Below are 18,279 nucleotides of genomic sequence, written 5' to 3' on the forward strand. Positions count from 1 at the left end.
CTCTTTCTCAGACACATTACCGTCCGACCCTCTCCAGTGTCGTTATGACTCATGGTTGTCTCTGGTGGACCACCTCAACATCAAGGCATTTGTCAACCTCACCCTGGCTGACTCAGTGCGGCACGGAGTCCAACATCTACTCTTCATCTCTGGCCTAGGTCAATGATTATATTCACTACTCTGATACCATGTTCTATATTAGCTGTAACTGGCCCAACTGTCACTCATACACCTCTTTTACTATGATACCCATTGACTCGTCTCTCCCTCTTTCCATCCCTTTGTCTCTCTAGGTGGGATGAGGCCCAACACCTTGGTCCTGGGTTTCTATGATGACTGCACCCCCAAAGACAAACTCGCTGACCCCGCCCTCGCAGATGCCACCGTCCCTACTCAGGACCCCGAGGACGAACGCCCGCCCTACCACTTTCCTGCCCTTCGCGCGTCCATTGATGGCAAGGAGGAGGGCAACGGAGAAAACGGAAAAGTCATGGGACCCCAAGAATACGTGGCGGTGATCGCAGACGCCATGAAGATGATGAAGAATGTAGCGCTAGCCCGCTACTTCCACCAGTTCGACCGGGCCTCGACCATCTCCTCGTCCCCACGGAAGGGTGCTCTGTACGTGGACGTGTGGCCCGTCAACCTGCTGAGACCAGACAGCTCCAGCTACGTAGACACCTGCTCCCTCTTCCTGCTCCAGCTAGCCTGCGTCCTCAACATGGTCCGCGCCTGGCGCCATGCTAGACTCCGCCTCTTTCTGTGTGTGGAGGAAGGGCGGAGCCTGCGGGGCTCTGAAGGGAAGCTGGGTCAGCTGCTAAAGGAGCTGAGGATCAAAGCCAACGTGTACACAGTGCCCTGGGACCAGCAGGTGGCGCTACATTGGCAGAGGCAGGGTGAGGCGGGCAAGCGGAGGCCCTCCCACCAATCACGGAGAGAGGAGGAGGGGCTGGGAAAGAAGGGGTTGTTTGAGGAGGAGGAAGGAGATGACGACTATGTGAATAGCTTCCCTAGCAACGCCACAAGGCTGTCGGATGAGTATCTGTCGGCAGTTAATAGGTTGATCCTGGAGCAGGCCCACCCCCCTCCGGCTGTGCGTTTCCTGTATTTACCCCGCCCCCCGGCTGACACGCGCCGCTACACGGCCTACCTGCGCCAGCTGGAATTGCTCACCAAGGATCTGGGTCCTACCCTGCTCATACACGGAGTTACACCTGTCCTCACCACTGACCTCTAACCCTAAACTTTCACCAGCTAACCCCTGATTAAACCCTTATTTCAACCCCTTACCAAATTGCTGCAGGTGGAAGTGGTACATAGACAAAGGTCAAGGATCCACTTACCTTCCTCAAAGCTGTACTAAAATACAGCCCCATCCTCCTTATGAATATGGAAGGGTTGCAATGGCCAAAAAGTAAATCATAAATAATATATTGATTTTACTCCTTCAAGGGGACTGAAGTCTGACACTCTGCCAAGTCATTGGAGCTCAGCTAAATCTTTTCTTTTCTGTAAGCACTTTTGAAGTTTATCTACAAGATAAGAAACATGTGACCTTTTAAAAATGTTCAGTTCAAATATGAAAATCTATCAATCTGTTTAATGGGACTATCTATTTATAGAAACAACAATAAAAAATAATTAAAGAAATGTATTTGGGTGCTCTTGATCTGTTTTCCCTTTTAGAAATATCTTCCTTTGTATCGTTATGACTGACTGAACTGATCAGAATGCCAAAGTGCCCTTGTGTGCCTGAGTGTAGAAGACTATACATTGCACACTCCTCATGTCAGTTTTAGGACTAGTTGTTTCCTGGACCTACTCTAGTCCTACTCTAGTCCAACTCTAGTCTACATTGAATCCCATGGATGTTTACTGAAAGCATATCTATTCTATATAGATCTATTTAATCTCCATGAAGCCCTTCAATTGGACACTACACTCCTATGCAAAGAATGCTGGTATATGACAGGTCCTACGCAGTTCAATTACTTTTTTGGGTGAACACATACTGGTACATCAACACTATTTTAAATTAAAGAACAAATGACATTCTAAAAGCACCATCCAAATCATATTTTAAAGTGTGTATGTTGTAATTGAATAAAGAAGCTGTTTTGTGTAAGTTCTTTGTATTGTCTTTTTTTCATTTCACTTATGCCAGCAATCATTATGCCAGCAATTTATCTAAACCTAGTTGAAATGTTGATTGTGTCAATGTTCAGGTTTAAGTATACTAGACAAAAATATAAGTGCAACATGTAAAGTGTTGGTTTCATGAGCTGAAATAAAATATAGGTCTTACACCCACCTGACACCTGTGGCATATCAAAAAGTTGATTAAACAGCATGATCATTACACAGGTGCACCTTGTGCTGGGGATAATAAAAGGCCTCTCTAAAATGTGCAGTTTTGTCAATCAACAAAATGTTACAGATGTCTGAAGTTTTCAGGGAGTGCAATTGGCATGCTGACTGCGGGAAAGTCCACTAGGGCTGCTGCCAGATAAATGAATGTTCATTTTAAAACCATAATGTTTTTTAAAATTACTTGGCAGTTCGTCCAACCAGCCTCACAATCGCAAACGAGGTGTAAAAAAATGTCAAGTTTTTGTTTGGTGCTTTACGCTCTTAAGTTTAACCATTACCAAACGTTTTTTTATCACATCACTGAATACAGATAAGTAAGTAATATTCTAATAACTGTAATATGATGATCTGTGTGCTGCATTGATATCTGTTTGTGTGGTGCTTGATTAGTAATGTTTATATATATTATTTATTTAACCAGGTAGACTAGTTGAGAACAAGTTGAGGCCAAGATGTGACAGAGTTACACATGGAATAAACAAACACAGTCAATAACATAATGGGGGGGGGAAACTCTGTACAGTGGGTGCAAATAAGGTAAGATAAGGGAGGAAAGGCAATAAATAGGCCATAGTGGTGAAATAATTACAACTTAGCAATTTAAACACTGGAGCGATAGATGTGCAGAAGATGAATGTGCAAGTAGAAATACTGGTGTGTAAAGGACCGAAAATTTAAAAAAAACGTATGGAGATGAGGTAGTTGGATGTTTACAGATGGGCTATGTACAGATGCAGTGATCTGTGAGCTGCTCTGACAGCTGGCGCTTAAAGTTAGTGAGGGAGATACGAGTCTATGAACGCTATGCAATTGAGAATATAGATATCGATATAAAGAGTTGATTGATTTTATGCAATGCAGTGATACAACTGACTGCTCAGTCGCTGATGCTACGTGTTAGTCTGAATCATTTTAACTTAACCCTTGTGTAGTCTTAACATTCTGAATACTCCCCTTGTCCCAAGGGTAAAAAATGACACGCCTTCACTAAAATAAAGCAGCTGAATTGAATTTAGGTTTATTATTGTTATTATTGCTATAGGTACTGCATAGGTGTAAACATACTTTTTTTTAGCAAGAGATGGCATTTGTATTTCCTAAGAAAGTAGCAGAAATGTGCAGAAAGTAGTTTTGAATGCATTTTATTGAAGGGAAACAATAACTGTCTTGAACTTTGGGCAACAGTGATATATTCTTATATACTGTACAATGAGGAATTCAACTACAAAATACTAGTCTTCTCCCATTTTTTGAACCATAGCCCCCACCCGCAAGGTGTATAAACAACAAAATAAGATAAAGACAAAACAAAAATATGAAGAACATAAATCAATCAACTCTAATTAGCACATGTAGGACAGTATGCAAGTGTGTGTGCATAGACTTTTGACAATAGAGATTACTATCAGTAATTAGTATCAGTGTCACAGAAAACAATCACATAAATCAATGATATTACAACAATTCATAATAAAATGAACAGTGAAAATCACTTACATTAACAGATATGAAAATAAAAATGTACCTCTGAATGGAACCAGTTGCTCATCCACTGTTACTTCAGGCCCAGGGTTGTAGAGGTATTGCAGATGCTCCACCCACTTCTCCCAGACCTCTCTTATGGCCGCCAGTTTATCTCTCACACGTCTTGCAAGTCTTGACTCACGGTTATCAAATCGTAGCATTCTTGAGAAAGTATGAAAGACTTTCAATGGCATAGTGGCATGGAAAATCTCCCTTCCACTCTGCATCCCAGAGACTACATGTAGCCTTACCTCAGGACCTATACACACCTGCTAAGATTAGCAGCCCTATGTAGGCACGCAGGTCAATCTCATCCATCCTTTTACAGTTGTCTCCATATTTACGGAAACCTCCATATTTGTCATCTTCAGGATGATTTTTTCGACAGCTGGTGTGATGAACATGTAGAATGTTGAGGCGATGTTCTGAGCATGAGGAACTGCATGTCTTGTGGGCCCTTGGGTCATCCTTATGACATATGTGCTGCCATCCTGCCCGGGTGATTTTGCTGTGCTTTGACAAAAATGTCTCTTTCAGCTTGGGGGATTTCTTCTTCATCTGAAGATGATGCATCGTGCTCTGTGTTGTATTCTTCCCCAACTTCTTCTTCAGAGACCTCCTTCTCTCCAGAGAGTAAGGCTCTCCAGAGGGTAGTGAGGTCTGCACAACGCATCACCGGGGGCAAACTACCTGCCCTCCAGGACACATACACCACCCGATGTTACAGGAAGGCCATAAAGATCATCAAGGACATCAACCACCCGAGCCACTGCCTGTTCACCCCGCTATCATCCAGAAGGCGAGGTCAGTACAGGTGCATCAAAGTTGGGACCGAGAGACTGAAAAACAGCTTCTATCTCAAGGCCATCAGACTGTTAAACAGCCATCACTAACATTGAGTGGCTGCTGCCAACATACTGACTCAAATCTCTAGCCACTTTAACAATACAAAATTGGATGTAATACATGTATCACTAGTCACTTTAAACAATGCCACTTTATATAATGTTTACATACCCTACATTACTCATCTCATATGTATATACTGTACTCTATACCATCTACTGCATCTTGCCTATGCCGTTCGGGCCATCACTCACCCGTATATTTATATGTATATATTCTTATTCATTCCTTTACACTTGTGTGTATAAGGTAGTTGTTGTGAAATTCTTAGATTACTTGTTAGATATTACTGCATTGTCGGAACTAGAAGCACAAGCATTTCGCTACACTCGCATTAACATCTGCTAACCATGTGTATGTGACCAATAACATTTGATTTGATTTGATATCATTGTTCTCTGGTTCCTCCTGGATATCTGAAAAAATCAGATCTACAACCTGTTGGGCACTGAAACGTGCACTCATGGCATCAGCAAAGAGAGAACTGGTGAGACTGTCATCTTCAGCACCTCTGACTGCACTCCCCATTAGAAAACAATGCTTTCAAGAACTCTTTATTTTGTCTGAAATTGTTTTTAATTTTGTCTGTGAAGAGTCATGGAGGGGAGATGCTGCACATGCACAATAACATTTTAGTTTTGTCGGAGTTCAATCAGTAGCACACAATCTCAAATTCTCATTGTGTGTGTGTGTGTGTGTGTGTGTGTGTGTGTGTGTGTGTGTGTGTGTGTGTGTGTGTGTGTGTGTGTGTGTGTGTGTGTGTGTGTGTGTGTGTGTGTGTGTGTGTGTGTGTGTGTGTGTGTGTGTGTGTGTGTGTGTGTGTGTGTGTGTGTGTGTGTGTGTGTGTGTGTGTGTGTGTGTGTGTGTGTGTGTAAATGATTTTAGAACTGCCGCTTCAAAAATGACCCTAAGACAATCTTTGTACTCTACAAAATAGCTTCCAATACTCTACTCAGCAAACTGGATGCAGTTTATCACAGTGCCATCCGTTTTGTTACTAAAGCACCTTATACCACCCACCACTGCGACCTGTATTCTCTAGTCTGCTGGCCCTCGCTACATATTCGTCGCCAGACCCACTGGCTCCAGGTCATCTACAAGTCCATGCTAGGTAAAGCTCCGCCATATCTCAGTTCACTGGTCACGATGGCAACCCCCCTCCCACCGTTGCATGTGCTCCAGCAGGTGTATCTCACTGATCATCCCTAAAGCCAACACCTCATTTGGCCGCCTTTCCTTCCAGTTCTCTGCTGCCTGTGACTGGAACGAATTGCAAAAATCGCTGAAGTTGGAGACTTTTATCTCCCTCACCAACTTTAAACATCTGCTATCTGAGCAGCTAACCGATTGCTGCAGCTGTACATAGTCCATCGGTAAATAGCCCACCCAATTTACCTACCTCATCCCCATACTGTTTTTCTTTATTTACTTTTCTGCTCTTTTGCACACCAATATCTCTACCTGCACATGACCATCTGATCATTTATCACTCCAGTGTTAATCTGCAAAATTGTAATTATTCGCCTACCTCCTCATGCCTTTTGCACACAATGTATATAAACTCTTTTCTTCTTTTTTTTCTACTGTGTTATTGACTTGTTTATTGTTTACTCCATGTGTAACTCTGTGTTGTCTGTTCACACTGCTATGCTTTATCTTGGCCAGGTCGCAGTTATAAATGAGAACTTGTTCTCAACTAGCCTACCTGGTTAAATAAAGGTGAAAATATATATATATTTTAAACTCTGGTGGTGTACAGCTTTTATGGAAATATGAACAAAGGCGATGTTTCACTTTTTCTAATGTTGGGGTAACTCTAGGAAAAGTCATCAAATTTTAAGTTGAAAAAAACCTAATTTAGGGGGTTTTCTCTGCTGTTTAACATAGTGGCGGGTCATTTTTGACCCTTAAGACAACACAACGGTTAAACCCTGGTTATGGCCCTGTCTATGGTAAGCTCTGGGTGTGTCAAGGTTAATTAGTTCATGTGTCCTGGTTGTGGCCCTGTCTATGGTAAGCTCTGGGTGTGTCATGGTTAATTAGTTCATGTGTCCTGGTTATGGCCCTGTCTATGGTAAGCTCTGGTTAATTAGTTCATGTGTCCTGGTTATGTCAGCTCTGGGTGTGTCAAGGTTAATTATTTCATGTGTCCTGGTTATGGCCCTGTGGTAAGCTCTGGGTGTTCAAGGTTCATGTGTCCTGGTTATGGCCCTGTCTATGGTAAGCTCTGGGTGTGTCAAGGTTAATTATTTCATGTGTCCTGGTTATGGCCCTGTCTATGGTAAGCTCTGGGTGTGTCAAGGTTAATTAGTTCATGTGTCCTGGTTATGGCCCTGTCTATGGTAAGCTCTGGGTGTGTCAAGGTTAATTAGTTCATGTGTCCTGGTTATGGCCCTGTCTATGGTAAGCTCTGGGTGTGTCAAGGTTAATTAGTTCATGTGTCCTGGTTATGGCCCTGTCTATGGTAAGCTCTGGGTGTGTCAAGGTTAATTAGTTCATGTGTCCTGGTTATGGCCCTGTCTATGGTAAGCTCTGGGTGTGTCAAGGTTAATTATTTCATGTGTCCTGGTTATGGCCCTGTCTATGGTAAGCTCTGGGTGTGTCAAGGTTAATTAGTTCATGTGTCCTGGTTATGGCCCTGTCTATGGTAAGCTCTGGGTGTGTCAAGGTTAATTAGTTCATGTGTCCTGGTTATGGCCCTGTCTATGGTAAGCTCTGGGTGTGTCAAGGTTAATTAGTTCATGTGTCCTGGTTATGGCCCTGTCTATGGTAAGCTCTGGGTGTGTCAAGGTTAATTAGTTCATGTGTCCTGGTTATGGCCCTGTCTATGGTAAGCTCTGGGTGTGTCAAGGTTAATTAGTTCATGTGTCCTGGTTATGGCCCTGTCTATGGTAAGCTCTGGGTGTGTCAAGGTTAATTAGTTCATGTGTCCTGGTTATGGCCCTGTCTATGGTAAGCTCTGGGTGTGTCAAGGTTAATTAGTTCATGTGTCCTGGTTATGGCCCTGTCTATGGTAAGCTCTGGGTGTGTCAAGGTTAATTAGTTAGTTCCATGTGTCCTGGTAGTTCATGTGTCCTGGTTATGGCCCTGTCTATGGTAAGCTCTGGGTGTGTCAAGGTTAATTAGTTCATGTGTCCTGGTTGTGGCCCTGTCTATGGTAAGCTCTGGGTGTGTCAAGGTTAATTAGTTCATGTGTCCTGGTTATGGCCCTGTCTATGGTAAGCTCTGGGTGTGTCAAGGTTAATTAGTTCATGTGTCCTGGTTATGGCCCTGTCTATGGTAAGCTCTGGGTGTGTCAAGGTTAATTAGTTCATGTGTCCTGGTTATGGCCCTGTCTATGGTAAGCTCTGGGTGTGTCAAGGTTAATTAGTTCATGTGTCCTGGTTATGGCCCTGTCTATGGTAAGCTATGGTAAGCTCTGGGTGTGTCAAGGTTAATTAGTTCATGTGTCCTGGTTATGGCCCTGTCTATGGTAAGCTCTGGGTGTGTCAAGGTTAATTAGTTCATGTGTCCTGGTTATGGCCCTGTCTATGGTAAGCTCTGGGTGTGTCAAGGTTAATTAGTTCATGTGTCCTGGTTATGGCCCCTGTCTATGGTAAGCTCTGGGTGTGTCAAGGTTAATTAGTTAATGTGTCCTGGTTATGGCCCTGTCTATGGTAAGCTCTGGGTGTGTCAAGGTTAATTATTTCATGTGTCCTGGTTATGGCCCTGTCTATGGTAAGCTCTGGGTGTGTCAAGGTTAATTATTTCATGTGTCCTGGTTGTGGCCCTGTCTATGGTAAGCTCTGGGTGTGTCAAGGTTAATTATTTCATGTGTCCTGGTTATGGCCCTGTCTATGGTAAGCTCTGGGTGTGTCATGGTTAATTAGTTAATGTGTCCTGGTTGTGGCCCTGTCTATGGTAAGCTCTGGGTGTGTCAAGGTTAATTATTTCATGTGTCCTGGTTATGGCCCTGTCTATGGTAAGCTCTGGGTGTGTCAAGGTTAATTAGTTCATGTGTCCTGGTTATGGCCCTGTCTATGGTAAGCTCTGGGTGTGTCAAGGTTAATTAGTTCATGTGTCCTGGTTATGGCCCTGTCTATGGTAAGCTCTGGGTGTGTCAAGGTTAATTAGTTAATGTGTCCTGGTTATGGCCCTGTCTATGGTAAGCTCTGGGTGTGTCAAGGTTAATTAGTTCATGTGTCCTGGTTATGGCCCTGTCTATGGTAAGCTCTGGGTGTGTCAAGGTTAATTAGTTCATGTGTCCTGGTTATGGCCCTGTCTATGGTAAGCTCTGGGTGTGTCATGGTTAATTAGTTAATGTGTCCTGGTTATGGCCCTGTCTATGGTAAGCTCTGGGTGTGTCAAGGTTAATTAGTTCATGTGTCCTGGTTATGGCCCTGTCTATGGTAAGCTCTGGGTGTGTCAATGTGTCCTGGTTAATTAGCTCTGGGTGTGTCAAGGTTAATTAGTTAATGTGTCCTGGTTATGTGTCCTGTCTATGGTAAGCTCTGGGTGTGTCAAGGTTAATTAGTTCATGTGTCCTGGTTATGGCCCTGTCTATGGTAAGCTCTGGGTGTGTCAAGGTTAATTATTTCATGTGTCCTGGTTATGGCCCTGTCTATGGTAAGCTCTGGGTGTGTCAAGGTTAATTAGTTAATGTGTCCTGGTTATGGCCCTGTCTATGGTAAGCTCTGGGTGTGTCAAGGTTAATTAGTTCATGTGTCCTGGTTATGGCCCTGTCTATGGTAAGCTCTGGGTGTGTCAAGGTTAATTAGTTAATGTGTCCTGGTTGTGGCCCTGTCTATGGTAAGCTCTGGGTGTGTCAAGGTTAATTAGTTCATGTGTCCTGGTTATGGCCCTGTCTATGGTAAGCTCTGGGTGTGTCAAGGTTAATTAGTTCATGTGTCCTGGTTATGGCCCTGTCTATGGTAAGGGAATACCCCCTGTATTGGACAAAAATGAATGGCAAGTATTGGCATCGGACAAACCATATACACATTGGCCAATACCACCCAATTCGGCGTTGATTCATGCAAAGTGTATTGCAAATGCCATATGGTAATTGCCAGTTGTAACACTTTAAAAATTCAACAGGGGGCAAATGCGCTCCACCGGGGTTTTTCATATTGGAGATGTAACCCAAGTCAATGTCCAAAAGTAAAATTTTGAAAAAATGAACTTTTTTCAAAAACTTATCACCCCTTAAAAAGTGCTTTCTGGACCGTTTTTCGAAATTCTTTCGATTTTTTGTCAATTACACATGTGTAAGAACTGTATGAATATACTTTTGTCCAATTTTATTATCATAATTTTTTTAATTTTTTTATATGCGCATAAGGAATATGTTTTGTCCAATTCCAATATGATTTCATAGGAAGTCAAAAGTCAAAAGTCAAAAATGTCAAAATTTTGTAAAAACTTCACACACCCATAAAAAGTGCTTTCTGGACCGTTTTTCGAAATTCTTTCGATTTTTTGTCAATTACACATGTGTAAGAACTGTATGAATATACTTTTGTCCAATTTTATTATCATATTTTTTTTTTTTTTTTACATGCGCATAAGGAATATGTTTTGTCCAATTCCAATATGATTTCATAGGAAGTCAAAGTCAAAAGTAAAAAATGTCAAAATTTTGTAAAAACTTCACACACCCTTAAAAAGTGCTTTCTGGACCGTATGAATTTTTTGAAATTCTTTCAATTTTTTGTCAATTACACATGTGTAAGAACTGTATGAATATACTTTTGTCCAATTTTATTATCATATTTTTTTATATATTTTTTTAAATTGTGCATAAGGAATTTTTTTGTGGGCCAAATGACGTAAGAAATTTGACATGCTCAAAAATCCTGCAGAAATGCAAAATTGACTGGCCTGATGAACTCGGGATGGCCGGGCAGTGATAGTTGTTCCTTTCCATCACTCGTTGTGTTGACTTCATCATGTCCATTTTGTGATGTTTTTTCACTATATAATCATATTGCAAGTGCACGTGCATTTGCAATATGTTTCAATGTGCATTTACCATATGAAATTTGACCTTGCTCAAAAATGCAAAATTGACTGGTCTGATGAACACAGGATGGCCGAGCAGTGATAGTTGTACATTTCCATCACTCGTTGTGTTGATTTCATCATCTCCGTTAGGTGATGTTGTTTCACTATAGAATCATATTGTAAGTGCACGTGCATTTGCAATATGTTTCAATGTGCATTTACCATATGAAATTTGACCTTGCTCAAAAATGCAAAATTGACTGGTCTGATGAACACAGGATGGCCGAGCAGTGAGAGTTGTACCTTTCCATCACTCGTTGTGTTGATTTCATCATGTCCATTTGTTTATGTTTTCTCACTTTTGCAAAGTCACTGTGCATTTGCAATATGGTTCAATGGGCAGGTACCATCACGAATTTGTCAGGCTATAAAAATCCTGCAGGAATGTGAAATTGACTGGCCTGATGAACACAGGATGGCCTGGCAGTGATAGTTGTTCCTTTCCATCACTCGTTGTGTTGATTTCATCATGTCCATTAGGTGATGTTTTTCACTATAGAATCATATTGCAAATGCACGTGCATTGTTGTGCAACTGGTAACCCAAAAATAAAAATATGGTTGTAAATGCATTTACCGGGACGCCTATTGTCCATGCCCGCTATGGGAGTACCCTACTACGGCCCTCTATCTATGGAGTCCGTCCTGAGTGCTTTATGGACTGTTTAAAATATTCTGATGGATACGCATGTTGTGCAACTGGTGATTGAAAATAGGCACCTGGTAACCACCCAAAAAATATGCTTGTAAATGCATTTACCGGTCATTCTGATATTAATGCTCGCTATGGGAACACAGGATGGCCGGGCAGTGATAGTTGTACATTTCCATCACTCGTTGTGTTGATTTCATCATGTCCATTAGGTGATGTTTTTACACTATAAAATCATATTGCAAGTGCACGCGCATTTGCAATATGTTTCAATGTGCATTTACCATATGAAATTTGACATGCTCAAAAATGCAAAATTGACTGGTCTGATGGACACAGGATGGCCGAGCAGTGATAGTTGTACATTTCCATCACTCGTTGTGTTGATTTCATCATGTCCATTAGGTGATGTTTTTTCACTATAGAATCATATTGCAAATGCACGTGCATTGTTGTGCAACTGGTAACCAAAAATAAAAATATGGTTGTAAATGCATTTACCGGGACGCCTATTGTCCATGCCCGCTATGGGAGTACCCTACTACGGCCCTCTATCTATTGAGTCCGTCCTGAGTGCTTTATGGACTGTTTAAAATATTCTGATGGATACGCATGTTGTGCAACTGGTGATTGAAAATAGGCACCTGGTAACCCCCAAAATATGCTTGTAAATGCATTTACCGGTCATTCTGATATTAATGCTCGCTATGGGAACACAGGATGGCCGGGCAGTGATAGTTGTACATTTCCATCACTCGTTGTGTTGATTTCATCATGTCCATTAGGTGATGTTTTTACACTATAGAATCATATTGCAAGTGCGCGCGCATTTGCAATATGTTTCAATGTGCATTTACCATATGAAATTTGACATGCTCAAAAATGCAAAATTGACTGGTCTGATGGACACAGGATGGCCGAGCAGTGATAGTTGTACATTTCCATCACTCGTTGTGTTGATTTCATCATGTCCATTAGGTGATGTTTTTCACTATAGAATCATATTGCAAATGCACGTGCATTGTTGTGCAACTGGTAACCCAAAATAAAAATATGGTTGTAAATGCATTTACCGGTCATTCTGATATTAATGCTCGCTATGGGAACACAGGATGGCCGGGCAGTGATAGTTGTACATTTCCATCACTCGTTGTGTTGATTTCATCATGTCCATTAGGTGATGTTTTTACACTATAGAATCATATTGCAAGTGCGCATTTGCAATATGTTTCAATGTGCATTTACCATATGAAATTTGACATGCTCAAAAATGCAAAATTGACTGGTCTGATGGACACAGGATGGCCGAGCAGTGATAGTTGTACATTTCCATCACTCGTTGTGTTGATTTCATCATGTCCATTAGGTGATGTTTTTCACTATAGAATCATATTGCAAATGCACGTGCATTGTTGTGCAACTGGTAACCCAAAAATAAAAATATGGTTGTAAATGCATTTACCGGTCATTCTGATATTAATGCTCGCTATGGGAACACAGGATGGCCGGGCAGTGATAGTTGTACATTTCCATCACTCGTTGTGTTGATTTCATCATGTCCATTAGGTGATGTTTTTACACTATAGAATCATATTGCAAGTGCGCGCGCATTTGCAATATGTTTCAATGTGCATTTACCATATGAAATTTGACATGCTCAAAAATGCAAAATTGACTGGTCTGATGGACACAGGATGGCCGAGCAGTGATAGTTGTACATTTCCATCACTCGTTGTGTTGATTTCATCATGTCCATTAGGTGATGTTTTTTCACTATAGAATCATATTGCAAATGCACGTGCATTGTTGTGCAACTGGTAACCCAAAAATAAAAATATGGTTGTAAATGCATTTACCGGTCATTCTGATATTAATGCTCGCTATGGGAACACAGGATGGCCGGGCAGTGATAGTTGTACATTTCCATCACTCGTTGTGTTGATTTCATCATGTCCATTAGGTGATGTTTTTACACTATAGAATCATATTGCAAGTGCGCGCGCATTTGCAATATGTTTCAATGTGCATTTACCATATGAAATTTGACATGCTCAAAAATGCAAAATTGACTGGTCTGATGGACACAGGATGGCCGAGCAGTGATAGTTGTACATTTCCATCACTCGTTGTGTTGATTTCATCATGTCCATTAGGTGATGTTTTTCACTATAGAATCATATTGCAAATGCACGTGCATTGTTGTGCAACTGGTAACCCAAAAATAAAAATATGCTTGTAAATGCATTTACCGGTCATTCTGATATTAATGCTCGCTATGGGAACACAGGATGGCCGGGCAGTGATAGTTGTACATTTCCATCACTCGTTGTGTTGATTTCATCATGTCCATTAGGTGATGTTTTTACACTATAGAATCATATTGCAAGTGCGCGCGATTTGCAATATGTTTCAATGCATTTACCATATGAAATTTGACATGCTCAAAAATGCAAAATTGACTGGTCTGATGGACACAGGATGGCCGAGCAGTGATAGTTGTACATTTCCATCACTCGTTGTGTTGATTTCATCATGTCCATTAGGTGATGTTTTTACACTATAGAATCATATTGCAAGTGCGCGCGCATTTGCAATATGTTTCAATGTGCATTTACCATATGAAATTTGACATGCTCAAAAATGCAAAATTGACTGGTCTGATGGACACAGGATGGCCGAGCAGTGATAGTTGTACATTTCCATCACTTTCGTTGTGTTGATTTCATCATGTCCATTAGGTGATGTTTTTTCACTATAGAATCATATTGCAAATGCACGTGCATTGTTGTGCAACTGGTAACCCAAAAATAAAAATATGGTTGTAAATGCATTTACCGGTCATTCTGATATTAATGCTCGCTATGGGAACACAGGATGGCCGGGCAGTGATAGTTGTACATTTCCATCACTCGTTGTGTTGATTTCATCATGTCCATTAGGTGATGTTTTTACACTATAAAATCATATTGCAAGTGCACGCGCATTTGCAATATGTTTCAATGTGCATTTACCATATGAAATTTGACATGCTCAAAAATGCAAAATTGACTGGTCTGATGGACACAGGATGGCCGAGCAGTGATAGTTGTACATTTCCATCACTCGTTGTGTTGATTTCATCATGTCCATTAGGTGATGTTTTTTCACTATAGAATCATATTGCAAATGCACGTGCATTGTTGTGCAACTGGTAACCCAAAAATAAAAATATGGTTGTAAATGCATTTACCGGGACGCCTATTGTCCATGCCCGCTATGGGAGTACCCTACTACGGCCCTCTATCTATTGAGTCCGTCCTGAGTGCTTTATGGACTGTTTAAAATATTCTGATGGATACGCATGTTGTGCAACTGGTGATTGAAAATAGGCACCTGGTAACCCCCAAAAAAATATGCTTGTAAATGCATTTACCGGTCATTCTGATCTATTAATGCTGGACTGTTTAAAATATTCTATGGGAACACAGGATGGCCGGGCAGTGATAGTTGTACATTTCCATCACTCGTTGTGTTGATTTCATCATGTCCATTAGGTGATGTTTTTTTACACTATAGAATCATATTGCAAGTGCGCGCGCATTTGTAATATGTTTCAATGTGCATTTACCATATGAAATTTGACATGCTCAAAAATGCAAAATTGACTGGTCTGATGGACACAGGATGGCCGAGCAGTGATAGTTGTACATTTCCATCACTCGTTGTGTTGATTTCATCATGTCCATTAGGTGATGTTTTTTCACTATAGAATCATATTGCAAATGCACGTGCATTGTTGTGCAACTGGTAACCCAAAATAAAAATATGGTTGTAAATGCATTTACCGGTCATTCTGATATTAATGCTCGCTATGGGAACACAGGATGGCCGGGCAGTGATAGTTGTACATTTCCATCACTCGTTGTGTTGATTTCATCATGTCCATTAGGTGATGTTTTTACACTATAGAATCATATTGCAAGTGCGCGCGCATTTGCAATATGTTTCAATGTGCATTTACCATATGAAATTTGACATGCTCAAAAATGCAAAATTGACTGGTCTGATGGACACAGGATGGCCGAGCAGTGATAGTTGTACATTTCCATCACTCGTTGTGTTGATTTCATCATGTCCATTAGGTGATGTTTTTTCACTATAGAATCATATTGCAAATGCACGTGCATTGTTGTGCAACTGGTAACCCAAAAATAAAAATATGGTTGTAAATGCATTTACCGGTCATTCTGATATTAATGCTCGCTATGGGAACACAGGATGGCCGGGCAGTGATAGTTGTACATTTCCATCACTCGTTGTGTTGATTTCATCATGTCCATTAGGTGATGTTTTTACACTATAGAATCATATTGCAAGTGCGCGCATTTGCAATATGTTTCAATGTGCATTTACCATATGAAATTTGACATGCTCAAAAATGCAAAATTGACTGGTCTGATGGACACAGGATGGCCGAGCAGTGATAGTTGTACATTTCCATCACTCGTTGTGTTGATTTCATCATGTCCATTAGGTGATGTTTTTCACTATAGAATCATATTGCAAATGCACGTGCATTGTTGTGCAACTGGTAACCCAAAAATAAAAATATGGTTGTAAATGCATTTACCGGTCATTCTGATATTAATGCTCGCTATGGGAACACAGGATGGCCGGGCAGTGATAGTTGTACATTTCCATCACTCGTTGTGTTGATTTCATCATGTCCATTAGGTGATGTTTTTACACTATAGAATCATATTGCAAGTGCGCGCGCATTTGCAATATGTTTCAATGTGCATTTACCATATGAAATTTGACATGCTCAAAAATGCAAAATTGACTGGTCTGATGGACACAGGATGGCCGAGCAGTGATAGTTGTACATTTCCATCACTCGTTGTGTTGATTTCATCATGTCCATTAGGTGATGTTTTTTCACTATAGAATCATATTGCAAATGCACGTGCATTGTTGTGCAACTGGTAACCCAAAAATAAAAATATGCTTGTAAATGCATTTACCGGTCATTCTGATATTAATGCTCGCTATGGGAACACAGGATGGCCGGGCAGTGATAGTTGTACATTTCATCATCACTCGTTGTGTTGATTTCATCATGTCCATTAGGTGATGTTTTTACACTATAGAATCATATTGCAAGTGCGCGCATTTTGCAATATGTTTCAATGTGCATTTACCATATGAAATTTGACATGCTCAAAAATGCAAAATTGACTGGTCTGATGGACACAGGATGGCCGAGCAGTGATAGTTGTACATTTCCATCACTCGTTGTGTTGATTTCATCATGTCCATTAGGTGATGTTTTTCACTATAGAATCATATTGCAAATGCACGTGCATTGTTGTGCAACTGGTAACCCAAAAATAAAAATATGGTTGTAAATGCATTTACCGGTCATTCTGATATTAATGCTCGCTATGGGAACACAGGATGGCCGGGCAGTGATAGTTGTACATTTCCATCACTCGTTGTGTTGATTTCATCATGTCCATTAGGTGATGTTTTTACACTATAGAATCATATTGCAAGTGCGCGCGCATTTGCAATATGTTTCAATGTGCATTTACCATATGAAATTTGACATGCTCAAAATGCAAAATTGACTGGTCTGATGGACACAGGATGGCCGAGCAGTGATAGTTGTACATTTCCATCACTCGTTGTGTTGATTTCATCATGTCCATTAGGTGATGTTTTTACACTATAGAATCATATTGCAAGTGCGCGCGCATTTGCAATATGTTTCAATGTGCATTTACCATATGAAATTTGACATGCTCAAAAATGCAAAATTGACTGGTCTGGTGGACACAGGATGGCCGAGCAGTGATAGTTGTACATTTCCATCACTCGTTGTGTTGATTTCATCATGTCCATTAGGTGATGTTTTTTCACTATAGAATCATATTGCAAATGCACGTGCATTGTTGTGCAACTGGTAACCCAAAAATAAAAATATGGTTGTAAATGCATTTACCGGTCATTCTGATATTAATGCTCGCTATGGGAACACAGGATGGCCGGGCAGTGATAGTTGTACATTTCCATCACTCGTTGTGTTGATTTCATCATGTCCATTAGGTGATGTTTTTACACTATAGAATCATATTGCAAGTGCGCGCATTTGCAATATGTTTCAATGTGCATTTACCATATGAAATTTGACATGCTCAAAAATGCAAAATTGACTGGTCTGATGGACACAGGATGGCTGAGCAGTGATAGTTGTACATTTCCATCACTCGTTGTGTTGATTTCATCATGTCCATTTGTTTATGTTTTCTCACTTTTGCAAAGTCACTGTGCATTTGCAATATGGTTCAATGGGCAGGTACCATCACGAATTTGTCATGCTATAAAAATCCTGCAGGAATGTGAAATTGACTGGCCCGATGAACTCGGGATAGCTGGGCAGTGATTCTGGTTCATCTCCATGGCTCGTTAGGGTTGATTTCAGAATGTCACTTTTGGTGATGGTCCCTCTCCGTTTAAACATATTGCTAATGTACAAAAGTCAACTAGCAAGTCAGTGTCCATCAGTCAATTAGATGTCATTTTGACACCAAACTGATACCAATTGACACCAAACCCACTTTTTCCAACTCATTTAGAAGCCAACTATCACATATGTCAGAGCAGGCCCATAATTCACAGCGCCATTAGTTTAAAACATAATAAAAACGTAAAACACATAGTTACGTTCTAGCTGCGGGTCCAGGTCAGACATTATGTGAAGGCCTATGTGAGGCGACCCGAATCGAGTTTCGGCTCAATAGGTCC

The 18,279-nt window shown here is 40.9% G+C and overlaps 1 protein-coding gene across 1 annotated transcript in view; it reads left to right on the forward strand.

Moving 5' to 3' along the window:
• The window catches only part of LOC118371085 (solute carrier family 12 member 9-like), a 53,718-nt gene extending 51,593 nt beyond the window's left edge, over positions 1-2,125 (forward strand). The window contains exons 12-13 of the mRNA XM_035756410.2: positions 12-158; positions 294-2,125. Coding sequence (XP_035612303.1) covers positions 12-158; positions 294-1,237 — 1,091 coding nt within the window. The 3' untranslated portion in view covers positions 1,238-2,125. The remainder of the gene's footprint in view (positions 1-11; positions 159-293) is intronic.
• The last annotated feature ends 16,154 nt before the right edge of the window (positions 2,126-18,279 follow it).

The sequence above is a fragment of the Oncorhynchus keta genome, chromosome 1, assembly GCF_023373465.1.
Source record: "Oncorhynchus keta strain PuntledgeMale-10-30-2019 chromosome 1, Oket_V2, whole genome shotgun sequence".
In the NCBI taxonomy this organism is placed as follows: Eukaryota; Metazoa; Chordata; class Actinopteri; order Salmoniformes; family Salmonidae; genus Oncorhynchus; species Oncorhynchus keta.